Source organism: Sus scrofa, chromosome 1 (genome assembly GCF_054392235.1).
Source record: "Sus scrofa isolate SSC_HxYL_T2T_F1_AM1 chromosome 1, Sscrofa_HxYL_maternal_Yorkshire_Landrace_v2.0, whole genome shotgun sequence".
Lineage (NCBI taxonomy): Eukaryota > Metazoa > Chordata > Mammalia > Artiodactyla > Suidae > Sus > Sus scrofa.
Window position 1 is genome coordinate 32,549,820 of NC_139383.1, and position 27,091 is coordinate 32,576,910.

Below are 27,091 nucleotides of genomic sequence, written 5' to 3' on the forward strand. Positions count from 1 at the left end.
GACGGGTCTTGTTTTTTAATCCATTTTAAAATTTTATTTTTTCACTGGTGAAGTTTAGACCATTTATTTCATATAAATTACTGATATATGTGGCTATATTCTTTATCTGATTTTGTTGGGTGTTAATTTTTGTTTACTTAAATTTATTTCCCCTTTTCTCCTTCTATTCTTTTAGGGATGATCTATAATGTTTTATAGGCACATTTGACTTCATAAAGCCTAATATTAATCACATGCCTTCTTTCTTCTTTCTCTATCTTGTTTAGCACACATGTATTGGCTGTCCAATCTCATTTTGTAATGGTATAAAATAAAGCAGTTTCTTATATGTGTGACTAGTCTATCTTCCATGATTCTACTACTCGTGTAGAATCAAGCCACTTTTTAAATAGGTCTTTTGAGCAGAGTTTAGCAAGTATATAAAGTTGAAAGCAGCAGTGTAGTTCTTTTATTCACCAAGATTTAAATTGGTTGGGGAAGCAGAGGAGTCATTACTTCAATGATTATGTTAATTTACAGATTGTCTTTTCAGCTAGTAAGTGCGTAGTGTTGAGTAAACATTTTTTCCTCCTGTCAAGTACAAAGCACAGCAGAATTTGAGTAGACTTTAGTGATGTGATCCCACAGCAGATTTTATGTACCATCAGTTCCCTGGAATCTAGGCAGTGACTTTATATTTGACCATAGGCTGTAGCTCATCAGTGTCACAATAGTTGTTGTAATAACGCAGATGTCATAAATGGTATTCCTTCTTTTGACGGATTTCTTTTATCCAGTTCTCCTTCGCATCCAGGTTCTCTGAGTTCTTAGTGTCATTAGAACGGGGCTGTTACTGATCAGACGGCTGTCACTTCCTCTTCAGGAGCAGAGCCCAAAGGACAGCCATCATGTGGTTTGAGCATGCTCATGTTTCTCAGTTCCAGCACTGACCTTAGACGGATAGGGTGATATGCTGATGCTGCTTATCTGTTGTTCTGTAGCTCTGTACCGGAAATCGGTGTCTGAGGACGACTTGAGGGGAAGTATGTTGCGGGAAACTATGGCTATTAATGAACTTGCAGGCACTTAGGGAAACAAGTACAGTGTTGGAAATAAATGCTTTTATTTGGTTGGGGAAATTAGATTTGTTTCCACCTGTTTGCTGTCACTAAAGATGCTAAGTTTGTCTGTCATGGCTTTTTAGATGCCTATAGTTATTGTTTGCTTTTTTTCTTTCTGTATGTGCATGTGTCTGATTTTCAGTTACACCTTTAGATTGTAGCCTGCCCACTGAAGAGGGGCTAAATGTCTTCACTGAGGGAAGCATGGCCTGTGAGGAAGTCTTGAGGCGTTGGAACAGCCTGACTTCTGGAGTAGAATGAGGTTCTAGAAGGCCACACATGCCAAGATAAGATGATTAAGACTGACTGATTGAACAAAAAGGAGCTGGGAAGAAATGGACCAGAGGCTGTAAAATTATTAGTGCACAAGTCCTAGCAAGAATGCTATAAGATAAATAATGGAACATGGCTCCCGTAATTTATGGGGGACTTTTAAATTCACTGCTTTGGTTACAATACACAACCAGTGGTCTTTACGGATACGATTTTATCAATGTGATGAGAGCATTGGGATAGTTAGGCAGTTTCCTATTTTTGCTACCTGTCAATACCTTTGGTCAACAAAAGCACCCCTTTTAAACCATTTAATGTCAATGTTGCTGTATTAACTGAATAATTTTTTTCAAATCAAGAAGCGATTCTTGGAAGCATTTTTGTTTCATGTCCTAATATCATCTCTGCTTCACAGATTATTCCCTTAAAATAGACACATGTTCGTACATCCATCTGTATTTCTCCTTTCTCTTCTTCCCCAGTCAACCCCCTTTTTTCCTGGCTCTGTGTTTCTATTTCCGTTCTCCTGTGGGCCATCTCAGCCTGTTCTTGAAGCTTAGGAATTAAAAGGAGAAGATTGCCCAGGAAGCCAAGCTAGCACCGTTTTCAAAAATTGTTATCTTTGAAATCCACATTTTTCTTTCTTTTTTGAGGAAAGAGAATTTATAGAAATATTAAGTGGATAAAAATGCTTCACACACACTATTTATGAGCAGAAATATTGGATAACAGTGCATTTTTAGAGAATGATTGTAGTTAAGTAAAAAAAAACATGGAAATGGCTTGACTTTAATTAATGTTATTTCTGGCTTATGTAACAATGGGCTTATTGCTAAGCCATGCATTAATTTTGACACAAGGCTGAGTCTGTCTTTGTGCATTTGTTCCAAATCTTTGTGTGAAGTATTTTTTCCGCTAAAGTTAGTAAAAATTACGACTTGTATTTTATATTATCATCTCCTGATAATTAACTGAGATCTCAAATATTTTTGAAAAAACTTGGAAAATTAGAAAATTTATAATTTCTATTCTCTGATATGTCTATTTTTTTTCTCATTGAGATGTATAATGGTATGGGACAAGCTCCTTTGGTACCAGAATTCAATTGTAAAGAACTTACCAGATTGGAAAATTCTCCTGGAGTTTGCATTCCAGAATGTTCCAGAGACTCTGCTATAGGAGGACCAACTCTTACGATATTGCCACTGAAGTCATTTACATACTTGATGTGTTAAAACAGCAGGGCTCTTTCCTCTACGGAAAAATACAGTAAGATTTAGCTGGAGCCATGGATATAAAGTCAGGAGATCTGTGTTTACTTTTCTTTGGATGTCTTGGGGAAGTCATTTCCTCTTTCTATTCTCAGATTGCAAAGTAAGAATGAAAATATTTGCTTCCCCTATTGCTAGGATTGAACAGGCTTTACTATAGCTGATAAGTCTGTATATATATTTTTTAAAGTCTGAAAATAAATGTGAAAGTTCCTGTAAGACCTTGGAAGCATGAGTGAATGTGCCTCTTCTGAGTTAGAGTTGCTCACGTTTTCCCCTGGCATCTGAAAGTTGTTCCCACGCGTTGATTTTGTCTGAGAATCGAGGGCATTGTTCCTGCCCACACAGGAATGTCAGTACCATTTTTTTCTCAGTGCTGTGAATAAGGCTGTTAGAATGTAGGCTCTCTTCGTCAGTGTTCTGGTGATAAAACTATTTATCAGACGGTAGAATGTGTCAAGGTCTTCTTGCCTTTCTTGTGTAGAGTACTGGCCTTAGAAATCAAATTTGGTGTCATTGCTTTTGAATGTGTTTTATTTATTTACTTGATTGTTTATATCTGCTGCCACCCTCCAAGGCTGTTCTTTCAGATTTCTAGAATCGATCCTTACTACATTTATTAGTGAGATAGTTTTAACTGTGTACATCCTTGTAGAGGATCTGGAAGTTGTGGCCCTCTGTAAACTCCCATAAAATAGCATTAGACTTAAATATTTAAATAGAACCGTGAACAATTTAATTGGCGTATGTTACATGCAGTTTAAAATTCCAGTGACTTAGGTCCAGATGGAATGTGTCTGGCTAACTGTCCATTTTATCCCTTAGCTCAAAAAAGGAATTTAAGTTGATAATTCTGTCTAATAAATGAATTTTTTTTTACTAAATGGGAAAAGGCTGCTATGCCATACGAGTGATTGAATACCTTGGTCCAGCTTGAAGAACATGAGGGGTTTACAGGAGCAGAGCAGACTCACTAGCTGGGCATTCAGGATGCTGGTAGGTGTAATATCTCACTCTTTTTTGGTCACACCCACGGCATGGCATGCGGAAGTTCCTGGGCAAGGGATCTAACTGGCGCCACAGTAGTGACAACATTAGATCCTTAACCCACTGAGCCACCAGGAAACTCCTCAGACTGTCTTCTAATCATTACTATAAAGTTTTCTATGTTTGCCCCTTCCAGCCAAATTGGTCTTCTAATCGGGCATGGAATTGTCTGTCCTTTCTTCAAGTTTCTGGTCAAACCATCTCTGCCATTTTGATTTCCCCATGTGGATGATTTCCCCCCATCTTTTTTTTTTTTGTTTATTTTATTTTTAGGGCTACACTTGCAGCATATGGAAGTTCCTAGGCTAGGGGTGGAATCAGAGCTACAACTTCAGACCTACACCACAGCCACAGCAGTGCCAGATCTGAGCCAAATCTGCGACCTGTACCACAGCTCACAGCAACACCAGATCCTCAATCCATTGAGAGAGGCCAGGGATCAAATCCTCATCTTCAAGATACTAGTTGGGCTCATTACCGCTGAGCCACAGTGGGAACTCACCCCCCCCATCTTTTAACATCCAACTTAAATCCAGCTTTCTGAATGGTTTTTTCTTCCTCTGAACTTGTTTGTACCATTAATTTGACATTTAACCCTGCACTGCCTTGTGAAAGAGTCTCTTGTATTGCTGTGTTGAACAGCAGCTAATGTTGTATTGTTGTTTGATCTCTCTCCTCCTCTTGTTGTTTCTTCACCTGGATTGTTAATTCCTTGAGAAAAGAAACTTTCTTCTCTTTCCCCATAGGGCATTATCGTAAGAGCTTGTCTCTAGCACTACTTAGAAAGTTAACTGTTGATTTATTTCTCTCTGCTTTTTCATATGCATATAAAATTCTTATTCTTCTTATCTAAACTATATGATTGCCTTGGCTTATTTGTTTCTAGTTCTCTCCATTGTCTCCAGTTAGAAAAGAAAGAGGGGAGTTCCTGTTGTGGTGCAGCGGAAACGAACCCGGCTAGGAACCATGAGGTTGCAGGTTCGATTCCCTGGCTTCGATCAGTGGGTTAAGGATCCAGCATTGCTGTGAACTATGGTGTAGGTCACAGATGCAGCTCAGATCTGGCGTTGGCGGTGGCTGTGGTATAGGCCAGCAGCTGTGGCTCCAATTAGACCCCTAGCCTGCGAACCTCCATATGTCACAGGTGCGGCCCTAAAAAAGACGAAAAAAGAAAAAAGGGACGTGTGTGTGTGTTTAATCTCCCACCCTCTCATACTGCTACTTCTAGACACAGCTGCCCTGCTTTAGAAGTGCTTAGAAACAGTAGCCTAACTTCTTGTGGAAACCCTACCTGGACTTAAATGCATGAACACTGTTTATTAAATTTCTGTAGAGGCTATGAACTGGCATGGCGTGAGAGTGATGCAGAAATGGATAAGGTGTGGTCTTGGCCCCACAGGATCTCATAGCCTAGCAGGAGTGTAGACCCCCAGAAGCTGACTTCTTTCCCACAAATCCCAGCTCCATAGGTCAGATTGCTGGCTGCCTGGGTGGAGGCTGGGCTTGAAGAGGGGAGTTTAATTAATACTTTATTCCCTGCCTTTGTTTCTCCACTGTTCGCCTTTTCTTAAGCAAACTAAAGAGCGATATGGTTTTAATTTCTCAGCAGTCAAGAATTGAACGGCATGCTTTCTCCTTTGTCTCCCCCACTTTTGGCTCTTGCATCAGTGGTTTTTGAAAGCATTAAGCTGAACACTTAAAAGTAACCTCTCACTGTGAGTCACCATCCTGACATAGTTTTGAAGGCAGCATCCATCTCTGCCTGCTTTCTCGTACATGCTTCCCAGCAAGCTAACACCTCGCTACTTTTCCACTTACTGAGTAGAGCAAGTACCAAATCTTTGCATTTTTTTCTTGTTTTGGAAGGAAAATTATTTGAAGGTCGAGCAACATTTCAAACAGTGGGGAAAGTCATCTTCGGAGTAAAATTTGTGCTTTAAAATCTGTTCAGATACATTTTTCTCTAGCTCTAACATGTCAGTATTCAAACTTTATAGACTCCGTTTCAGAATTCATCAAATGAAATATAATTTTATTTCTCTCTCATTCAACAAAAACCAAAAGTATCTTTTATTAAACCCCTTCTGCTCAGAATTCCTTTGTTTTCATTACTGTTTTATTTCCAGTCTCTTTTCCAGTCTTCTTTTCCCCTGAGCAAATTGAAGATGTTTCTGATAGTTTTTATTTCTCAACCACTAGGAAATTTTGCCAGATATTCTCCTTCCTGATCTTGTCTATTCCCTTGACCCCCCAACACTCCTATGGAGATGTGTGCAGGAGCTTGTGTGGGGAACAGAGATTTGAGAATCTTGCTTTTTACCTGTGATCATTTTTTAATTTATTTCACAGAAGCGTGAGCTGGGGCCATTCTTTCCATCCAGCCCTTCCACGGCAGGAGACGGGCTCTGGCCTATGGGAACACGCACAAAAGTGATCATCCCTGTTTATAGCACTGCAATATAATATGCTAACATTTGGTCTTAAGGGGATTGAATGCAATATAACATAATAAAATATGGTCTAAAAAGCACTGAATTAGAAAAACAATATCTTCTTGCAAGATGGGTCAAAGTACTGATAGATGATGTGTCAGACCGCTGTTTGTATATTTGTTATATTTTGCAACAGAGTTTCATATCAATTCTGTTAGAATAGTTATTATGATTAGCAATATTATTCCTATTTTTTTTCTTTTTTTGTCTTTTGTCTTGTTTTAGGGCCACACCTGCAGCATATGGAGGTTCCCAGGCTAGGGGTCTAACCAGAGCTGTTGCTGCTGGCCTACGCCACAGCCACAGCAACACTGGATCCGAGCCGCGTCTCCGACCTATACCACACCTCACGGCAACGCTAGATCCTGAACCCACTGAGTGAGGCCAGGGATTGAACCTGCAACCTCATGGTTCCTAGTCGGATTTATTTCTTCTGTGCCACGACGGAAACTCTCATCCTAGCTTTTTTTTTTTTGTCTTTTTGCTATTTCTTGGGCCGTTCCCGCGGCATATGGAGGTTCCCAGGCTAGGGGTCGAATCGGAGCTGTAGCCACCCGCCTACGCCAGAGCCACAGCAACGCGGGATCCGAGCCGCGTCTGCAACCTACACCACAGCTCATGGCAACGCCGGATCGTTAACCCACTGAGCAAGGGCAGGGACCAAACCTGCAACCTCATGGTTCCTAGCTGGATTCGTTAACCACTGCGCCACGACGGGAACTCCCTAGCTTTTTTTTTTTTTTTTTTTTAACTCTATAGAGAGAACCTTAAAACAAACTCCATTCTACCTATTAACTGAACTACATTTCATAACTGTGTGCTATATTTGTGGAGTGTTATTTTTTTTCTTTTTTCTTTTTCATTTTTTGGCTGCCCTACATCATATGGAGCTCCAAGGTCAGGGATCAGATCCTAGCCACAGTCATTACCTAAGCTGAAGTTGCAGCAACACTGGATCCATAACCCACTGAGCCAGGCTGGGAATTGAACCTGTATCCCGACACTCACAAGATGCTGTCGATTCCATTGTGCCACAGCGGGAGTTCTAGAATATGCTGTTTTAACCTGTTGTGGGGTTGGGTCTGATTTTGTGCCTTGTCTGGTTATTAACGTAGGAAACAGATTTAATCTGATTCTTATCAGATCACTATTTGCTATATTCGTTGATCTCTTTCCATGTTTCTGTCAGGTCGCAATTTAAAGTGAATTGAATAGGAATTCTCTAAAAAGCTTTTCTTCTATAGCACGGAAAACCTGTCTAAATCAAAGGTCAAAATTCATTCTGTGCAAATAGTTTACAGAGAATGTGCTAGCCTCCAGAAGTTTGCTGCTTATGGCCTTTGAAATAAGTTTTACTAGAAATGGTACTTAGCAATTTTTAAAAAGATACTTAGAAAAAATTATTTTCTTCGTCTTAGGGGGAAGTTTGATATGAGCCTCTTAATTTAATTAAATGGTTTTAGTCCCTGCTGTTTGAGGTTATATATTTCACAAATTTATGTTAAGTTCTGCTAATAATAGAAAAAGCTGGGCAAAAAAGGATTTGGATTTTTACTTCTTAAAAATTATTTTAGTGATTAGTTGCTAATCTCCATTAGCGATGGTATATAGTTTTAAAGAAAAATAAAATCAAGTCATGTTTGCATAGTATTTTATGAATTTGGTCTCAAAAATACAATTCATTTAAATATACACTGTGAGTTTAGAAACAATTTTTGCCCTCCAATATTGATTTGTTTCCTGTCTCAGAGGGTAAAGGAAAGGATGAGGTATGTCCTTTTAAGTTGTTATAGATTTTACTTTCAGAGATGAACTTTACATGTGAAAGGAGAATATGCATACGGTTGATAAAGTACTGTTTATGGTTTAGATAAATGAAAGTGCAGAAGTGCCAAGTTACTGTGAGCTGGAGTTGGAAGCAGACCTTCACTGAAGAGCGAGGAACTCTTAGACTTTGAAGAATGTTTAGGAAAACTCAACAGTACTTCACCTAGTGCATTTTCATATGAAAATGAAATAGTAAAATCCAGGCAGAAATTTGGGGTTATGAGAAGAGGCTTGCATGTATACTTCCTTCTGTGTCAAGGACAACATAATAAAATGTAAACCTTGTGAGGAACAAGGCATGCTTTGCCTGGCCAGTGTTGCCATTTTTGGCCCTAGCTTTCTGTGGCTTGGCTTTAACTAGGAATTCTCTCATCGTGCAAAGCCAGAATACCATTGGGGTTCAAATGGATTAATCTCTTCACTTCTGCTAAACATTAAGAAGAGGTGGCCTCCACCCATAGGAGAGGTTGTAAAGAAAACATAAAATATAAATAAATGCATGGACTCTATCGCTTACCCTTTTCCATTCTGCTTTCCAAAATTTCTTGGCCCCGATTCTGTTCTTTTTCTCTTTTCCCTTGTCGGGGGGAAAACGAATATATATGTGTGCTCGTGTGTGTGCACATAACACGTCATTGTAGAATAGCTTCCGTAGGGAGCAGAGCTAAATGTGTATGTTCAATGCAGCATCTTTAATTAGAAGTCCACTTTCTACTTATCAGAATCTGAACAAGGAGCCTGTCTTATCACGAGGATAAAGTGAAGTGGGCCCTCCCCCTCAGTATAGCACATATCCAAGTTGCCAGGAAGTTTTCTGGCTATCTTGTTATAAGAAGACTTTTAATTGGTTTTGGTAGCTTCAGTAGCATCTCTTTTTACATTGTTGATTGTTTTCTTACTGATGCTTTTCATTAGTTTTCATTTTCTTGATTATTTCCTGCAGGTGTCTAGATAGTCCATTTTATTTTGTATGTATGTATAATTGGGCAGAGTGGAGGTGGGGCATAGTAAAACAATGGATGGAAATGCTATTCTACTTAAAATATGTTATGGTTTTTGTTTTTTTGCAATTAATAAATATAATTCCGTTCTTATCCACTTGGTTTGGGTCATTAGCTATGTGTTATATAAAGTTAGTGATTTTGTTGCTTAAACATTTCTAGACCAAGCATTGGTGATAGTGTTGGGGGCAGAGGGATGTGCTCCTTTGAAAAGATTGGACTTGGGAAAATTTCACTGTGCGGGGTTTGATGCTTAGTATTGGGATGTAGGTTAACTCTTTATTTGCTGTGGCCAAGTCAGTCAGGCCGAGGAAGTCTGCCCTTGCTGACCAGTCCTATAAATGTGAACATAAGAATGCCAAGAAATGAATTTACAGTGAGAGAGAACTGCCAGGGAGAATTGAACATTTAGATTGATCAATTCTTTCCTTCATAATAAGAAAATTGTCAAATGATGCCAGGCGATAAATCTTAAGAGATCTTTGTGAGCTGAAATTCAGAGGAAGGAGTATTATATCAACATAGTAACTGGTGTCTTTAGCCCCCTGTAGCTCGATTGGAGGCCACTGTGGAGGGTGAATACATCTGGCAGCAAGTCAAGAATAATTGTGCTTTCAGGCCAAGTATCTTTTTTCCTAGTGATATTGCTGAGTTCTCACTCTTAGTTATTCCCATTCCTCCCCGTTGAGGAAACCTCGTTGGATATGTGGTGTGGGGACACACACACTATCACTCCCTCTTTCCCTAACTTTTTTTTTTTTTAATGATTTTTATTTTTTCCATTATAGTTGGCTTACAGTGTTCTGTCAATTTCTCCTGTACAGCAGTAACCCAGTCATATATATATATATATATATATATATATATATTCTCTTTCTCACATTATCCTCCATCATGTTCCATCACAAGTGACTAGGTATAGTTCCCTGTGCTGTACAGCAGGATCTTATTGCTTATTCACTCCAAATGCAATAGTTAACATCTATTAACCCCAGACTCCCAGTCCATCCCACTCCTTACCCCTTGACAACCACGACTCTGTTCTCCAAGTCCATGAGCTTCTTTTCTATGACAAGGTTTTTTTGTGCCCTGTGCTAGATTCCAGATGTAAATGATATCATATGGTATTTGTCTTTCTGACTTACTTCACTCAGTATGTAAGTCTCTAGTTCCATCCATGTTGCTGCAAATGGCATTATTTTGTTCTTTTTTATGGGTGAGTACTATTCCCTTGTGTATATATACCACATCTTCTTAATTCATTCATCTGTCAATGAACATTTGGGTTGTTTCCATGTCTTGGCTATTGTGAATAGTGCTACAGTGAACATAGAGGTGCATGTATCTTTTTCAAGGAAAGTTTTGTCCGGATATATGCCCAAGAGTAGGATTGCTGGGTCGTATGGTAGTTCTATATTTAGTTTTCTGAGGTACCTCCATACTGTTTTCCATAGTGGTTGTACCAATTTACATTCCCACCAACAGCGTAGGAGGATACCCTTTTCTCTGCACCCTGTCCAGCATTTGAATTTGTTGATCTTCCCCTAGCTTTTTAGACATTTTATTCCTGGGTCTCCTGCAGTCAGATTATTTCACCTATCGCATGTGTTGATTTTACTTAGGTTTCACAGTAAATGTTAAATTATCTCCAAATTCTGCTGGAAAACTTATGATGAACTTTAGTGTTTACATTTGGGTATGTTGCTGACCTGCTTGGCTTGGGGATGGGAGTTGCAGTTGGGAAGGGGAATGACTGTCCTAGAACCCATTTATTATGTAAAAATATTTCTGTTGGAAAAGATTCTGAATTTCAAGTAGATGTCGCATGTCACTGCATTTTAGGACCAAAGAGGGCTTTGAGTTGACCATTTGGATACATGAACCCACATGTGTAGAGACACGTTATAAAGGACATTTCTGGCTTAATGAACAGGTTATATACATAACATGTGCATGTCATACATCAGGAAATTATTTATTTGGAGAGTATGTTTTCCCATAGAAATAATGCACCAATGGTGACAACTTCCCAGTTGATTTGTAAAAGTCTGTAAGTTAAGTTTTTGAACTGAGTTCTAGGTGCTAAATCCCTGAGTGGCTGGATAAAGACAGAATTTCCACCCTACTTTTCTGATTCTAGTTACTTTCCCATTCATTGGTGCTGCCCCCCAACCCCGCTTAGACTTCCTTGTTCCTGGTTCCAGATGATATGTTGTTACTCTTTTGCAGTATTATAATACAAAAAATGTCCCATGCTTCCTGCCTACTTTTTCTCCATTAAAAATCAACTTTCCTCTGATTTCTCAAATATGGCAATCTCTCAGCTAAGCAATGAGAGGCTCGGCCTCTAAGTGAATGACCTCAGTGTGTGGATGATGACCTGTATTACTTTCTAAGAAATATTTGCATTGTAACAGAAATCTGTTCACACCAAAGAATCATCAGTGGTAGAATTTCACTCATGAAGCCAAGGGAAATGAAAAAAAATGCAAGCAGTTTGTGAGGGGAATGTGGAGAGTTGGATTTTTGGCGTCTTTGAATCAGGTGGATATGCTGGAAGGTGGCCTTTGGTGGGGGGCATGTCCATATGCTGCCTGGCTTTCCTGCTTCTGAGTCTCCGTGTTTCTGATGCCTGACAGTTTTTCTCCTTATGTTGTTGAATTGATTTATTTGTACTTTGTTTTTTCCTTTACACCCGCGACATGTGGAATGTTCTGGGCCAGGGGTCGAGCCTGCACCACTGCAGTAAGCAGAGCCACTGCAGCCACAGGGGAACTCCTGTAGTGTTTTAAGGCAAGCAGAGTCTTAGGCATCTGTCCCCCTCCCCTACTCTTACTTCCCCATAATTAACAAAGATCCTGCCACTTTGTCTTTGGTTTTACTTTGTTAGTCAAATACTGGGAATGAAAAACTTACTGGGTGTGGGGAGAACATCAAGCTGAATTGGAAACACTTACATCAGATCACTGTTTAAAACTGAGATATCTTAAAATTAGATGTATTTTTTTCCCCTTCAGATTACCCAGAAGTTGCTTGTCATTGAATTGAAAAGAATTTAAAAATTCAGGTGATGAGGTATAAGGAATTTATTACACTAAAACCCTTCTCAAGACCTCTACTGCTGTATCAGATGCTGTTTGCCTTGGTTTTACAGTAATAAAGTAAATATTTAAGTGATTAAGCTTACTCTGCATTACAGCTTGACTTCCACTTTGGTCAGTTGTTAAAAAATACTTTAAAGTATTTGTATTTAAAGCATTTAAATGCTTCTGGCCAGTAGAGATCATAAGAATAGTTGCCTTGGGCCTAGTTTGTGATAAGACCTATAGTCAAATGTGTATCTTGTGTTTTTCTACGTGGTGATTTCTTTCTCAAAGGTAGTCTCAAATATGGTTGTAATTAAACATTATCAGATAAATTTTATATTATTGGGTGTATGAACCAGTCACTTTTTAAAAGGATTTTAAGTGAGAAGTTGAGCACGTGATGTATCGTTTAGTAGGCTGGGTCCTGGCTTTTGTGTCTGGGTCTTTGAAAGGGATGAAAGGGGAGTAGAATGCTCTAGTGGATGGTGCCTGGCCAGGCTGAAAACAGAAGGCCACTGAACTTGGAGTGTGAGAGCAAATATCTTACTTTGGGATAGGGTATCTGTTTGCTGAGTTTGGTATTAGCCTTGCCTTGTGGTTAGAATTCTTGGTTAAGCTTTTTAAAAATATAAGAGCATAGGAGTTCCCTTGTGGCTCAGCAGGTTAAGAATCAGTATTGTCACTTCCATGGCTCTGGTTACAGCTGTGATGCGGATTTGACTCCTGGCCCAGGAACTTCTGCATGAGGTGGGCAGTGAAACTATTCTGTAGGATGCTGTAATGGTGGAAACATGTTTTACATTTTGTCCAAACCCATAGAATATATAACACCAAGAGTGAGCCCTAATAGAAACTGTGGATTTGGGGAGATTATGATGTAGTCAGTATAGGTTCATTAATTGTAACAAATGTATGGCTCTGGGGGGGATGTTGCTAATGGGGAGGTCATGCATGGGGGTAGAGAGTATGTGGGAAATCTTTGAATATTTTGCAGTTTTTCTGCAAACCCTAAAACTGCTCTGAATAATAAAGTCTAATGCAAATACTAAAATAATACAGATGTCCAGATGCCATCTTTGAAGGTTCTGATTCAGTGGGTCTGATGTTAGACTCGAGCATCTGTGCGGCCAGAGTTAAGAACTGCTTTGAGAGTCTAGAACATGCTGTCCACCGAGGTACTCCTTGGCATAGCGCCTGCTCCCCAGTTACAGGGTGAATTCATCAATCAGCTCCTCATTGAAATATTAACATGGCTGCTGGGGAATTTTCCCATAGTGATGGGGCAGTGAGTGGAGCAGAGACTCTATGTTAAAATTAGAGATAGTCTTATTAAGTGTTGCTTTGAGCAATGCCCAGAATATAGCAAGGGCTTGAAAAATATTGGCTGCAATTATTATCATCCCGATTATGCTTTCTCTCAGGATATAACCATTTTTCTTGAACATTTGATGAACATACTCAAGTCTTTGCCTAGAATGAATTCCTATCATCTTGTTCTTATATTTTATCAATAGCATAAGTGAGTTGGAAGGCCCATAATATAAACATATACCACCTAAATGATCATATTGACTTTGTAATTTAAAGAACTTGCTTCAATTCAAAAATTAAACTTTAGTTAGTATTTTTGTAAGTTAGAAGAAAGACATTTAAAAACAATACATTTTATATTGGAATTTTGAATAAGACCATCTCTACTGTCCATGGACTTATCCTATTGTTGGAGAGTCAGAAGAGAGACCTTGGCCATAGCTAGTTGGGTTAAGAAAACAATATTACCGTCAATTTATCTACTTTAAACTAAACTCTGGGAATAGGAACATAGTTGGATTTTGCATATGAGAAATTGCAGGCTATTTGGCAGCTGTTCACTTAGAGCAAATGAAGATTTAGGTGATTCCTCCTCATGTGCTACAATTCTATTCCATTAAACTTTTCTTAGCAAAGAGAGGCATTTAAGGGACCACATTTTATGAACACCTGAGCAGCTGACACATATTAGAACTGACAGGGCTGTTTATTATTCCTTATCATTTAGTTAAAGCCAGCAAATAAGTACAATTCCTTGTGTAAAATTTGTGTGGATATTTACATTTCATCAACAAATACGATTTCCTTAACAAGATCCATTGTTCTGGAGGTCTTGTGAGGTTTGCTAAAGCTCCATTTCAGAGCTTGGTTTTCAGATTACTCTGGAACCAGCATGTTGGTGAGAGGAGTAGGACTGGTTTCTGGAATAGTGGTTGGCAGGCTGGTTTTGCTGTTGGAGACAGAGGGTCCCCTGTGGTTAGCTGCTGATGCTTGTGTCCTGAAAATGAATCATATTTTTCTATCTTGTTTGCCATCTAAATTTACCTGATTGCTTATGAGATGAATCGTGTGCTCATTTAAGAATTCTGAAACATGGAGTTCCTGTTGTGGCTCAGTGGAAACAAATCCAACTAGTATTCTTGAGGACACGGGTTCAATCCCTGGCCTTGCTCAGTGGGTCGGGGATTTGGCGTTGCCGTGAGCTGTGGTGTGGTGTAGGTTGCAGACTTGGCTTGGATCCTGTGTTTCTGTGGCTGTGCCATAGGCCGGCAGCTGTAGCTCCTATCAGACCCCTCACCTGGGAACTTCCATATGCCGCAAGCACGGCCTAAAGCAAAAAAGAATTCTGAAATGTTAAAAAACCCAACAGACTAGGGTAGAAAAACATTCCCTCTCAGTACTGTGCTTAGACTTGGATAGGCTTGGAAGCATTGAACTCATGAAATAGGGTCTTATGATACAGAAGAAAGGCAGACTCCTCTGTTCTTGAGGAGTTAAGGTATGCACATGATTTTATGAAAGGTGAGATTGTGGTTCTAGCTATCCTAAGGTTTCCTTTAATATGATTGCAGGGTATAGTCAGTGGAGGGTATTGTGTAGTGTGTTCTGGTTTTGTGTGATGTAGTCTTTTAATTTTTATTTCTAGCACCTAAAACTGCATTGAATAGAATTTTATGTCATTCATATCAGTAGCACTGAAAAATTTCCCCAATGTTCAATCATAATTCCTCGAATCCTATGGAATGGAAAGAATTAAGAGATTATGTAATGAACTATGAAAGAATTTTTCTTTTTCCTCTCCCCTCTTTTGGAGGCTAGTCTTGAAAGAATACTGCATAAGAAAGATTTCTTCTTGCTATTCTTTGTAGTGTATTATAAGAAACCTACATTCTTATGTAATTTTGATAATGTGTCTATATATATACAAAGTTTCCCTGATCATTAATGAAAATTGAAAAATTTTTTCAACCACTCAAAGAAAAATGATGGGTATATGTGTGTGTATATATACATATTTCTTTACATAGATCTACATGTGTTTATATACTTTATACATAATATATACCTATTTTTTGAGCAGTCAGAAAAATGTTTTCTAACTTCATAATGATCAGGGGAACTTTACTTAAAAACTGTCCCTTATTACCCTTACTTCTGGAATTAATGTTTTTAACACAATTATTGGATGTGGTTTCTTTCTTCCTTTTTGCCGGGATTTGAGTGAACTCTGGAACAGGTGTGTGTCATTAAAATTGGTAGGAAAAGAATGATCTGATAAGTGATGGCTCAAGACTACTCTGTTTCCCTTTCTGTATGATTTTCTTTGATTTCCTCCACCCCCCACGACAATGTCTCAGTTGTGTTTGTTCTGTGCATACCTTTCTTGGCCTTTTATACTTGCACAGTGTAGCTTAGAGCTAGCGCAAAATACATAGCTCAAGGGCTGTGATGTATGGATTGCATTGTAGGCTTCCCAGCACTGTCTCCTCAGCGCACAATAACTGCAGTGTGGTGGGGCCTACACGGAGACAGTGATGGTGTTTTATAAAACGCCAGTGGTGTGTGGCGTCGAATGCAATCCGCCGGGTAAGCAGTTGCACAAATTCCTCCAAGTTGAGAGGCCTCCAGAAATGCCATGTTTTGGCCTCCATAACGAATGCCACAAATAACAGCCCAGGCACGGGGGACTTCACTTGGCGTCTCAGATTCCAGCCTGCCTTTCTTCAGCTGGGTTTGCTATAGATTGCTTTGCCCCTCTGGCCCCTCTCCCCAAGAGAGTTCCCCAAACCTTGAATTTTTTTTTTTTTTTTTTTTTTTTTTGCTTTTTAGGGCCACACCTGCAGCATATGGAGGTTCCCAGCCTAGGGGTCTAATCAGAACCACAGCTGCCGGCCTACACCACAGCCACAGCAACGCCAGATCCGAACCGCGTCTGTGACCTACACCGTAACTCACTGCAATGTCGGAGCCTTAACCCACTGAGCAAGGCCAGGGATCGAACCTGCAAGCTCATGGTTCCAGGTCGGATTTGTTTCCACTGTGCCACGACATGAACTCCTTGAATGATATATTTTAAACCCCTCTAAATTGTCTTGTCTCTCCTTTGGAGGTCTCTCATGTGTTAGGCTGTCTTATTTTTTTATTTTAATTTTTGTCTTTTTAGGTCCACACCCATGGCATATGGATGTTCCCAGGCTAGGGGTCCAATGTGAGCTTTAGTTGCTGGCCTACACCACAGCCGCATGAGGTCCGAACTTCATCTTCAACCTACACCACAGCTCACAGCAACGCCGGATCCTTAACCCACTGAACCAGGCTAGGGATCGAACCCCCCGTCCTTGTGGTTACTAGTCAGGTTCATTAACTGCTGAGCCGTGACAGGAGCTCCTAGGCAGTCTTTTAAAGAAAACAAAACAAAAAAAAAATCTAGTACCTGGGAAATAAAGGACTTTTTTTGTTTAAATTTTCAACCCATTGATTTTATTTTTCTGTTTAATGTTGTAAGAGGGGTTAGGGAGAGGCAGACGGGGAAAAGTAGATTGTAAAGCTTGTTGGCAGTTAACATAGAAAGTAAGATTTCTTTTTGAAGTGTGCCTGGCAAGTTGATTAACTGTTATATGGTTTTAATCATTTAATTAACTGGTGCTATATTATCAGAATAGAGATGAGCACAGTTTGTAGTCTATAAAGATTCTAGCATAAGTAGGAATATAAAGCAAAGGCATGCTTCAGATAGCAAGAAGAAATAACAGTGGCTGATGTCTTAGGGGAGGAATGTGTAAAGCCTGCAAAACCCCACTGTCTGCTTTTGCATTTATAAAGGTGGCACATGGCTGGCTCTTAAGAGAAAGGGGCAGACTGGCTTTTCTACTGACATCATTCTTCTAGTTCCCAAGAAGTATTTGGAAATGTTTTAATTACTACGGAAGTGTCTAAGTACCAAGTAGAATTGCGAAAATAAAATGTAGATCTGTGGCTGTTCTTCTCCTGCAGTAGTCTATCTGACAGTGTGTGTTTGGCTTAATTCCTTGAATATGTATATGTTGGTAGTTCACTAACTAGAGCCAGGAGTTTGCATCAGACTGAGAGCCAGAAGACCTGATTTCTAGACTCAATTCTGCCAACTTTTTGGCTGGCATTATAGTACCAAGCCATTGCATCCAACATATCTTTTAGCCTCCTGGAGAGCCAGGTTGCTTAATGAAGTGCCGCTGTAAGAGACATTGAAGTAAGACATACTTTTGCTTAAAGAACCCAGTCTTCAAAAAGTAATAAATATCAAAAGGAGTAGAATTTAAGAGGAACTACCATAGATAGGAAGTAAAGTGCTTGAAGAAGAAAGATGAATATTGGGTCATAAATCAAGCTAGAAAAGAAAGATTATGTCAGGTAGTTCTTTTTATCTGAGACAGGCAACACTTGCCAATAGTTATGACAGCTAATGAACCAGCTGCATATACTGGTATTTTAGGGGTACATTGTAAATCAAAATATCTGTGTATTCTACTTGGTTGACAAATGTGTATTTGTAGTCTTTTCATGTTCTAGAATTCAAGTTGCCTGTATAAAAATCAAAAGAGCAATACTAGAAAATTGCCTTCCTGGATAGAAATAAGGAGGACTAATGTTTATGGATATCACAAATAAGAAGTCACACTGAAAAGTTAGATGGGTTAAACTCTCTGTAACCTCAGTTTTCTCATTTGTGAAGTGAGATTGGATGTAATAACCGTGAAAGCTCTTTATAATTATATTTAAAATCAGTAATTGTTTTAGAGCAGCTCAGAAAGGGCCTGTGCTTTCAGCTGCCTTTTAATGAATTCATGTAATGGGCCAAACATTTTTTTAAGTACTTTAAATATACCTCATTTAATTCTCTTATCGCCATCGTAAGGTGAGTGTTTATTTTAGAGAGAGGAAACTGAGGCACAGTGAAGTAACTTGCCCGAGGTTATACAGCTGTTGAGAGGTAGGGCTGGTGTTCAAATCCATGTCACTGCCATTCTGCTGTGGTACCTTTCTAGCATATGGTCGAGAATCAGTCATTCTCTTGAAAGGTGGTACATTGCAGAATCTGGGATGGGAGGAGGAACAATTTCAGCTTGCACACCCCCACACATTTTTAATGTACTGCCATTGTGAGTTGTGTCTTGGTTCCTTTCTCCCAAATGATGAGGATTATTAATAAGTAATTAATGATTAATAAATTTGTGGAGTAAGTTGTGAACAGTGGTGAAGGCAAAAATGAAATTGTGAGCCACTAGGTCGTATTACTGTCAGGGCACACTCTGGTAAATTAATTCTTATAAAGTATAATAACTTGGAACATTTAATATATGTCTCCTGATCATCTGATATGTTTTCTTTTTTTTAATTTATTTTTTTTCCCCACTGTACAGCAAGGGCATCAAGTTATCCTTACATGTATACATTTTTTTTCCCACCCTTTGTTCTACTGCAATAAGAGTAGCTAGACATAGTTCTCAATGCTACTCAGCTGGATCTCCTTGTAAATCTATTCTTTTTTTTTTTTTTTTTTTTGTCTTTTTGCTATTTCTTAGGCCGCTCCCGCGGCATATGGAGGTTCCCAGGCTAGGGGTCCAATTGGAGCTATAGCCACCGGCCTACGCCAGAGCCACAGCAACGCGGGATCCGAGCCGCGTCTGCAACCTACACCACAGCTCATGGCAACGCCGGATCGTTAACCCACTGAGCAAGGGCAGGGACCGAACCCGCAACCTCCTAGTCGGATTCGTTAACCACTGCGCCACGACGGGAACTCCTCCTTGTAAATCTATTCTAAATTGTGTCTGATAAGCCCAAGCTCCTGATCCCTCCCACTCCTTCCCTCTCCCATCAGGCAGCCACAAGTCTATTTTCCAAGTCCATGATTTTCTTTTCTGTGGAGATATTCATTTGTGCTGGATATTACATTCCAGTTATGTGATATCATATGGTATTTGTCTTTGGCTTTCTGACTCATTTCACTCAGTATGAGATTCTCTAGTTCCATCCATGTTGCTGCAAATGGTATTATGTCATTCTTTTTATGGCTGAGTAGTATTCCATTGTGTATATATATACCACATCTTCCGAATCCAATCATCTGTCGATGGACATTTGTGTTGTTTCCATGTCCTGGCTATTGTGAATAGTGCTGCAATGAACATGCGGGTGCATGTGTCTCTTTTAAGTAGAGTTTTGTCTGGATCTATGCCCAAGAGTGGGATTGCGGGGTCATATGGAAGTTCTATGTATAGATTTCTAAGGTGTCTCCAAACTGTTCTCCATAGTGGCTGTACCAGTTTACATTCCCACCAACAGTGCAGGAGGGTTCCCTTTTCTCCACAGCCCCTCTAACACTTGTTATTTGTGGACTTATTAATGATGGCTATTCTGACTGGTGTGAGGTGGTATCTCATGGTAGTTTTGATTTGCATTTCTCTTATGATCAGCGATGTTGAGCATTTTTTCATGTGTTTGCTGGCCATCTGTATGGTATGTTTTCTTTATGAAATAATAAGAAACATGACATTTTGTTGGCCTTTTGAATTAGCTTCCAAGGCAGATTGGTTTTAGGGGTTTTTTTTGGTCACCCCCATAGCATGTGGAAGTTCCTGGGCCAGGAATCGAACCTACACTGCAGTGTGATACAAGCCACTGCACTGACAATGCTGGATCCTTAACCCACTGAGCTTCCAGGAAGCTCCAGTTTTAGGTTTTTTAAGAGTAACTTCTCTGAGTTTTCTGTTACAATTTTTTTTCTTTACTCCTTATTCTCTAGTTCATGTTTCTTTTCCTCTTGATGGCTTTATAACATCTATTATTTAAAAATGATGCATGTCAAAATCTTTTGAATGTTAATACATATAAGTAGTGAAATACAGTGATTGTAGGTTAATGGGTTTTATTTGGCTAGCAATCCATTTTTTCCTTAATTTAAGAGTTTTAGCATTTATCAGCCATTACATCTTTTTTTTTTTCCCTTTCTTTTTAGGGCTGCACCTGCAGCATATGGAAGTTTCTAGGCTAGGGGTTGAATCAGAGCTGCACAGCTGATGGTGTATACCACAGCCACAGCAAGGCTGGATCTGAGCTGCATCTGTGACCTATGCTACAGGTTGTGGCAATGGCAAATCCTTAACCCACTCAGCAAGGCCAGGGATTGAACCCACATCCTCATGGGTACCTAGTTAGGTTCATAACCCACTGTGCCACAATGGGAACTCCCATTACATCTTTTAATATTGCCCCTCCCTTACTCTGTTTGTTGTCTTCATCTAGAATTCTGATGAGATATATGTAAGACTTTCTCTTCTATCTTACATGTCAGTGAAGTTCCTTCATGGTTTTCATCTTTCTGTATTGCATTCTGGGTAGTTTTTTCAGATCGATCTTCCAGTTCACTGTTTTTCTTTTTTTTTTTTTCTGTTTTTCTTTTTAATGCTATCAAACCTTGTCAGTTTGGATTATAAGCTAGTTTGTATAGTTGATTTCTAGATATTCTAATTAGTTCTTTTCACAGTCTGCTTTTTGATACTTTTTTCTTGGTATTTTAAAATATTTAAGCATATAAAAAGTACTGATTTTGTGCTGTACTTGATAGATATTTCCATTATCTACAGTCTTGAATATCAGTCTCGTAACTGCCTTTAATACTCAGTAGTAGTAACTGGTTTCCTTATGAGTTTTTGATCTTTTTGATTATATTGTTGGAATTTTATCTGTGGGAGTTATTTGCTTCGTCCAGACAGATGGGTCCATCAAATCCTGGACCAGTTTAAACTGAATTCTCTCTTTTGGCATTTTGGGGTCAAAAAGATAATGTTGATGCTAGTCTCCAAATCTGATTGAAGGTCATGTCATGGTAATTTTTCTCTCCCTCATTCCTTGAGGTATTATCTGTAGATCAGTAGTTCTGCTGTGGAATAAGTTAGTGTGGTATTCAAAGAAGATGGTGGCTTATTTAGCCAAGTAATTTTGGGAAACATCAGGTTCAGGTTAAATGATGATAATAAACAAGGTTATTCTTCATTGTAGAACTTCTCAGGGTGTCTTATATGCAAACAGGAGGGGGTTTTGGGGGTGGGTTTGTTTTTCTTTTTATGACCTCTCCTGTGGCATATGGAAGTTCCTGGGCTAGGGGTCCAGTCAGAGTTGCAGCTGAGACCTATGCCACAGTCATAGCAACACTGAATCCAAGCCACATCTGTGACCTATACCAAAGTCCACAGCTTGCGGCAATGTTGCATCCTTAAACCACTGAGCAAAGAGCAAGGCCAGGGATTGAATCTGCGTCCTCACGGAGACTGTGTTGGGCTCTTAACCCACTGAGCCACAACGAGAACTCCTGCAAATATGAGTTTTGATGCTCAGTAGTTCTGTACATTAAGCAGAATTTCCTTGTCCCATTCTACTCCCCTTTTGGGGATGTGGGTGTATAAGTGAAGCATCTCATGGGACCAGTAGAAACAGTGGAATATACTTTGGCAGATGAGAGCTCTGCCTCCTGATACCCTTGGCTTCTGCATACTGCCTTCTCATTGTCTCTCCCTTTGCGTTTACATGCTCTATTCTGTGACTCTGTGTGTGTGTGTGTGTGTGTGTGTGTGTGTAAGTGTGTGTGCATATCTATGTTGTATTTAAACTCCCAGAAGGGAAGATGTGATTGAATCTGCTAATTTTTATCCTAGAGTAAGACATTGTCTTTGGATAGAGCTCTAGTGTCTTATAGGCCATTGGTCAGTTCTTTGAACCAGCTGGATCAGCTGGATCTAGTTAAGTCTAGAGAGGTAAATTCATAAGACTTTTTATTTTTTTGAGGGGGATAGGCTCCCTTTTTATTTTCTGCATCTACCATTCTAATGTAAAGTTCCTGAGACTGTATATTTCTTAATGGTTTTTTTCCTCAGTGTCTTAATATGGGAGCTGATGCATATGAAATACAGGATCAGTAGATGTGGAGCTTTTTAGCCTGGCGAGCCCTTGCAGTCATCTGAGAGTGGGACAGTATAACTAGCAGACATGTGACGTGGCTCATTACTTTCTTCATCTTTCCGTAACCTCCAGTATCTTTTGAATAGAAAGTGGTTCTGTCAGACTTGATAAACACCCAAAGTGAAAATAAGTTCTTTTGACTATGCTATTTCTCTATTTTGAAAAATCATCCCTTTGTTTAAGATTCATTTGAGATGCTACAATCTTGGCAAAGCTGTGATATTTCTCAGATGCTGTTATTCAGTGCATTCTCGGTGTTCCCATGCATTTTTTATGTGTATCTTTCAGCACATGCCTCATAGTGCTGTTGCCTTTCCAGCCAGTCTTTGAGTTCATTGAAGGTGGGGATGCTGAGTAGAGGATTAAGTAGTATGTGTGTACAGTTAAGATTTTATCAAGCATTTAGAATATCTATTTCCTGGAGAAGGGAAGGAGAGAATAGTAGAGAAGGAATCTGAGCATCTAGAAGATATTTTGGTGTTAGAAGTGGGCTAATGAAAGACAGTTGGGAATAGAATTCCGCTGTGATTGAGTAAGGCTCTTGGTTTGGCACTTTGACATACACTCTTATTGGGTTAATTTGACCCTTGCAGTGAGCTAAGAGAGAGCTGTGATCTCATTTTACAGTTAGAGAGACTGAGTGTTTTGTCCATTGTCACACTTGTCCAGGAATAGTAAAGTGCTTATAAAATGTTGAATGAAGGGGGTCCCGGGGTGACTCCAGTCCCCATGCGGATGCCCCCCCATGCCGTGCAGTGTGTGTACTGACACCACATTGTGGTGGTGAGCTTCGTGGATGTTTTAATCTGTTAGGGGATTTCTGTCCATGAGAGCATGTTTCTATTTTTGAAATGGAAACTAGTGAGAAAATATGATTTATTATTTAAAGTTGTCTGTAAGCCAGTGTTAGAATATGTTTTTCTCTTTGAACTGATACATATTTATAGACATCAGTTGTCTTTTTTTTTTTTTTTTTTTGTCTTTTTGCATTTTCTAGGGCCACTCCCGTGGCATATGGAGGTTCCCAGGCTTGGGGTCAAATTGGAGCTGTTGCCGTCGGCCTACACCAGAGCCACAGCAACACGGGATCCGAACCGCATCTGTAAGCTACACCACAGCTCATGGCAATGCTGGATCCTCAACCCACTGAGTGAGGCCAGGGATCAAACCCACAACCTCGTGGTTCCTAGTCGGATTCGTTAACCACTGCGCCATGACGGGAACTCCGATATCAGTTGTCTTAAGTATCCTTTTTTACCCTAACCTCAAATAACATCATAACCAAGTAAAATAGCATGAGTCTCTTTTTGACACTCTCGTTTCTTCGCAATTTCTACAGCTAATCAATTCCAGTAGTTAGCTTATTTGAAAGAGTTGTCATTTAGTCAGATGTTTTCTGGGAGTGATAAGTTTGGAAACTTATCTTTTTAAAGGTCAACTTCTTAAAGTTTTTAAAATTCTTAAAGTTTTCAAAGATCAGCTTCCGTTGAGTTCTTAGTGCTCTTCTAAGTAAGAAGATAATCTCTGCTTTATAGTAGATAAAATATCTTCTGTGACTCATTTACACCTCGTTATAAATGCATAGTGGGTGATGAACAAGTGGATAGATGTGCTAGAGCTGTGATGGTTTTCTCCCTTTGTTATCTCAGATTAGGACACTTCCTAATTACAAAGTAGGTGCTGAAATGATAACTATGGTCAGTCACTATGAGCCTGAGCAGGCGGATGTCACGCACTTAAAATAAGGATGTCACAGGAGTTCCCTTGGTGGCGCAGTTGGTAAAGGATCCAACACTGTCACTATGGTGGCTCGGACCTGAACCTTGGCCCTGGAATATCCGAATGCTGTGGGCACAGCTAAGAGTAAATAAGTATGTCACATAGGGTACACTGTAATACTGTATTTTCAGTTGACTCAACAAACACCTATTATGCTGGGCTACTACCTTCTACTCGCTGGAGATTCAGGGGTGAACAGCGTTGCTAAAATTAATGCCAGAGAAAGTGAATTCTTAGATTATTGATTACCTCTAAAATAGTCTTTGCTGTTATTTGCAGCCAGATCTCCTCACATCTACTCCAGGCTTCTATAGTCAATGGATTTTACTGCACATTTAAGAAAGCAGCTGTCATGCTATGAGTCACCTTCTCCTCATAAAGTTAATTTAAAATATGTCCAAACTCAGAGCCTTAATTATATAAATGAATAATTGCATGCAGATCAGATAATGAAATTCAGAACCTTTCATTTTAAAAGCTTAACACAAAATTTCATGTAAGCGGAATTAGTCATTTTTCATGTTACAAAACACTCCAGCTTAAACGAAGATCTGACATTAAGCCCTTACTCTTTGCCACACACTGTTCTAAGCTCTAATTATGTATTACAACTCAGTTATCTACGACATCCTTTGTGGTAGATTCTATTATCCCCATTTCACAGACATGCCAAGTGAAGGCAAATAGGGGCGGAAGGTTAGAGGAGAGAAACCCACACTTGAATTGAGTTTCTGTGAAGACTCTCTTGAAGTCTATCAGAGTTGTGCTGATTTGAACTCGAAATGTCTTTTATTTCTTATTCCATTTTATTTTATTTTATTATTATTATTATTATTACTATTTTTTGTCTTTTTTGCTATTTCTTGGGCCGCTCCCGCGGCATATGGAGGTTCCCAGGCTAGGGGTCAAATCAGAGCTGTAGCCACTGGCCTACGCCAGAGCCACAGCAACGCAGGATCCGAGCCGCGTCTGCAACCTACACCACAGCTCACGGCAACGCCGGATCCTTAACCCACTGAGCAAGAGCAGGGACCGAACCCGCAACCTCATGGTTCCTAGTCAGGTTCGTTAACCACTGCGCCACGACGGGAACTCCTCTTATTCCATTTTAAAAGATGTTTATGTGGGAAACAGTCATTTTCACACAGTGTAGGAACTAACCAGTATGCCTTTTCCACAGTGTGAGGGCATTCATCTTGAGGATGAGCAAGTCGGCTGGCTTGTTCGCTTGTCACTCACAGTCCAGGGGTTGCTTATACCCACACAGGGGAGGATCTGACCTGACCTCACAGATGGGTGTTCGCAGTGCTGTGCATCATAATTGGAAATGAGTTATGTCTTACCATTGATAAAATAATGAGCTTTTCTTCTATGGCTGTCCCAGGCTTTTATGTCTATTGATAGCAGCTTCTTATGTTAAAAAGCAAAGCAAGGCAAAAATAGGTTAGGTCCTTACAGGCACTTAACCTGATTTACAATCTCCCTTCTGGTACCTTCTGTTTTTAAGATTTGTTGTAGAGAATGAATGATTCTCAAGAAAAAGTGTAGCTCGTATTGAACAAAATTATTTATATTCTACACATATCTTGGAAGAGAAATCAAATGTAAGTGCTGATGGGAAAAATCATGTCAGGAGGCGTTGAGTAGAACTAAATGATTTTCTGGGGACACAGCAAAAATTGGCACAACATTGCAAATCAACTATACTTTCATGAAACAAAAAAAGTGATTTTCCTGGGAGAGTATCTTTGTAGATGTGACATGAGCCCCTTGAGCAACTGAGGGAGGCAGCTGGGACATATTTTTGTACTATTTTAAAAACAAATAAACGAGGTCTCAGCATTTTACTTTTTTAGGTTTTAAAATATTTACATGGAGTAGCAGTAAAGCATGGAGCATCTGGCTGGCTGTGCTTTCATTGTAGAATTTATGCTTTATATGGAGGGAAGGGGGAGGAGAGTCTAAAGCTAAAGAGTGATTAATCGGTTTTTCATATTGTTATAAAAGGATCGGACAATAAATATTGCACACGAATTTATGCTAAATAATGTTATTTGATAAGTGGGCCTTGCTTTACAGTACTCCTGGACTGTTCAGTGCTTGAGAAATAAAGATATTTTTCTTTTTCCTCAGAAACGTGCTAAGGGACAAGTGTTGTTTGACAAAGTGTGTGAACATCTCAACCTCTTGGAGAAGGACTACTTTGGACTTGTGTTTCAGGAGAACCCTGAGCAGAAAGTAAGTGAGGTCATTTTGTTCCTAGTGTCTTAGAAAAATACCATTTTTCTCTTAACCAGTGGAAAATTTAGCTTTCAAGTAACTTATGTTTTTATTAAAATATAGTTTATGTTTATTGTACAGATTTGGTAAAGATTGAAAACTTGTGTTTTCCTGTATAACTTTTTGCTCGTGTGTGTGTGTGCGTGCACTTTTCCACTTACATTATAAGAAGACAGAATGAAATGTCTTATGCTATGTTAATTATTAGAAATAGGAAACACCGGTGTTTAAAATGTTTTTGTTAGAGTATGGTTGATTTACAGTGTTTCTTCACCTTCTGCTGTACAGCAAAGTGACCCAGTCACACAGATCCCTGTGCTGTATAGTTGGACACCATTGCTCATCCATTCCAAATGTTAGTTTGCCTTCACCAACCCCAAACTTCCAGTCCATCCCACTACCTCCCCCCTCCACCGGCAACCACAAGTCCCCTCTCCATGTCCATGATCTGTTTCTGTTTTGTAGATAGAATCATCTGTGCCGTATTTTAGATTCCACATGTAAGCAATGGCATATTTTTCTTTCTCTTTCTGACTTGACTTCACTTAGTATGAGAATCTCTAGTTCCATTATGTTGCTGCAAATGGCATTATTTTGTCCTTTTTTATGGCCGGGTAGAATTCCATT

The 27,091-nt window shown here is 39.4% G+C and overlaps 1 protein-coding gene across 50 annotated transcripts in view; it reads left to right on the forward strand.

Moving 5' to 3' along the window:
• EPB41L2 (erythrocyte membrane protein band 4.1 like 2) overlaps positions 1 to 27,091 on the forward strand; it is a 212,002-nt gene that overhangs the window by 107,993 nt on the left and 76,918 nt on the right. For all 50 annotated transcript variants that reach the window (XM_084956262.1, XM_084956332.1, XM_084956305.1 and 47 more), the window contains exon 4: positions 26,318 to 26,422. In XM_084956262.1, coding sequence (XP_084812388.1) covers positions 26,318 to 26,422 — 105 coding nt within the window. The remainder of the gene's footprint in view (positions 1 to 26,317; positions 26,423 to 27,091) is intronic.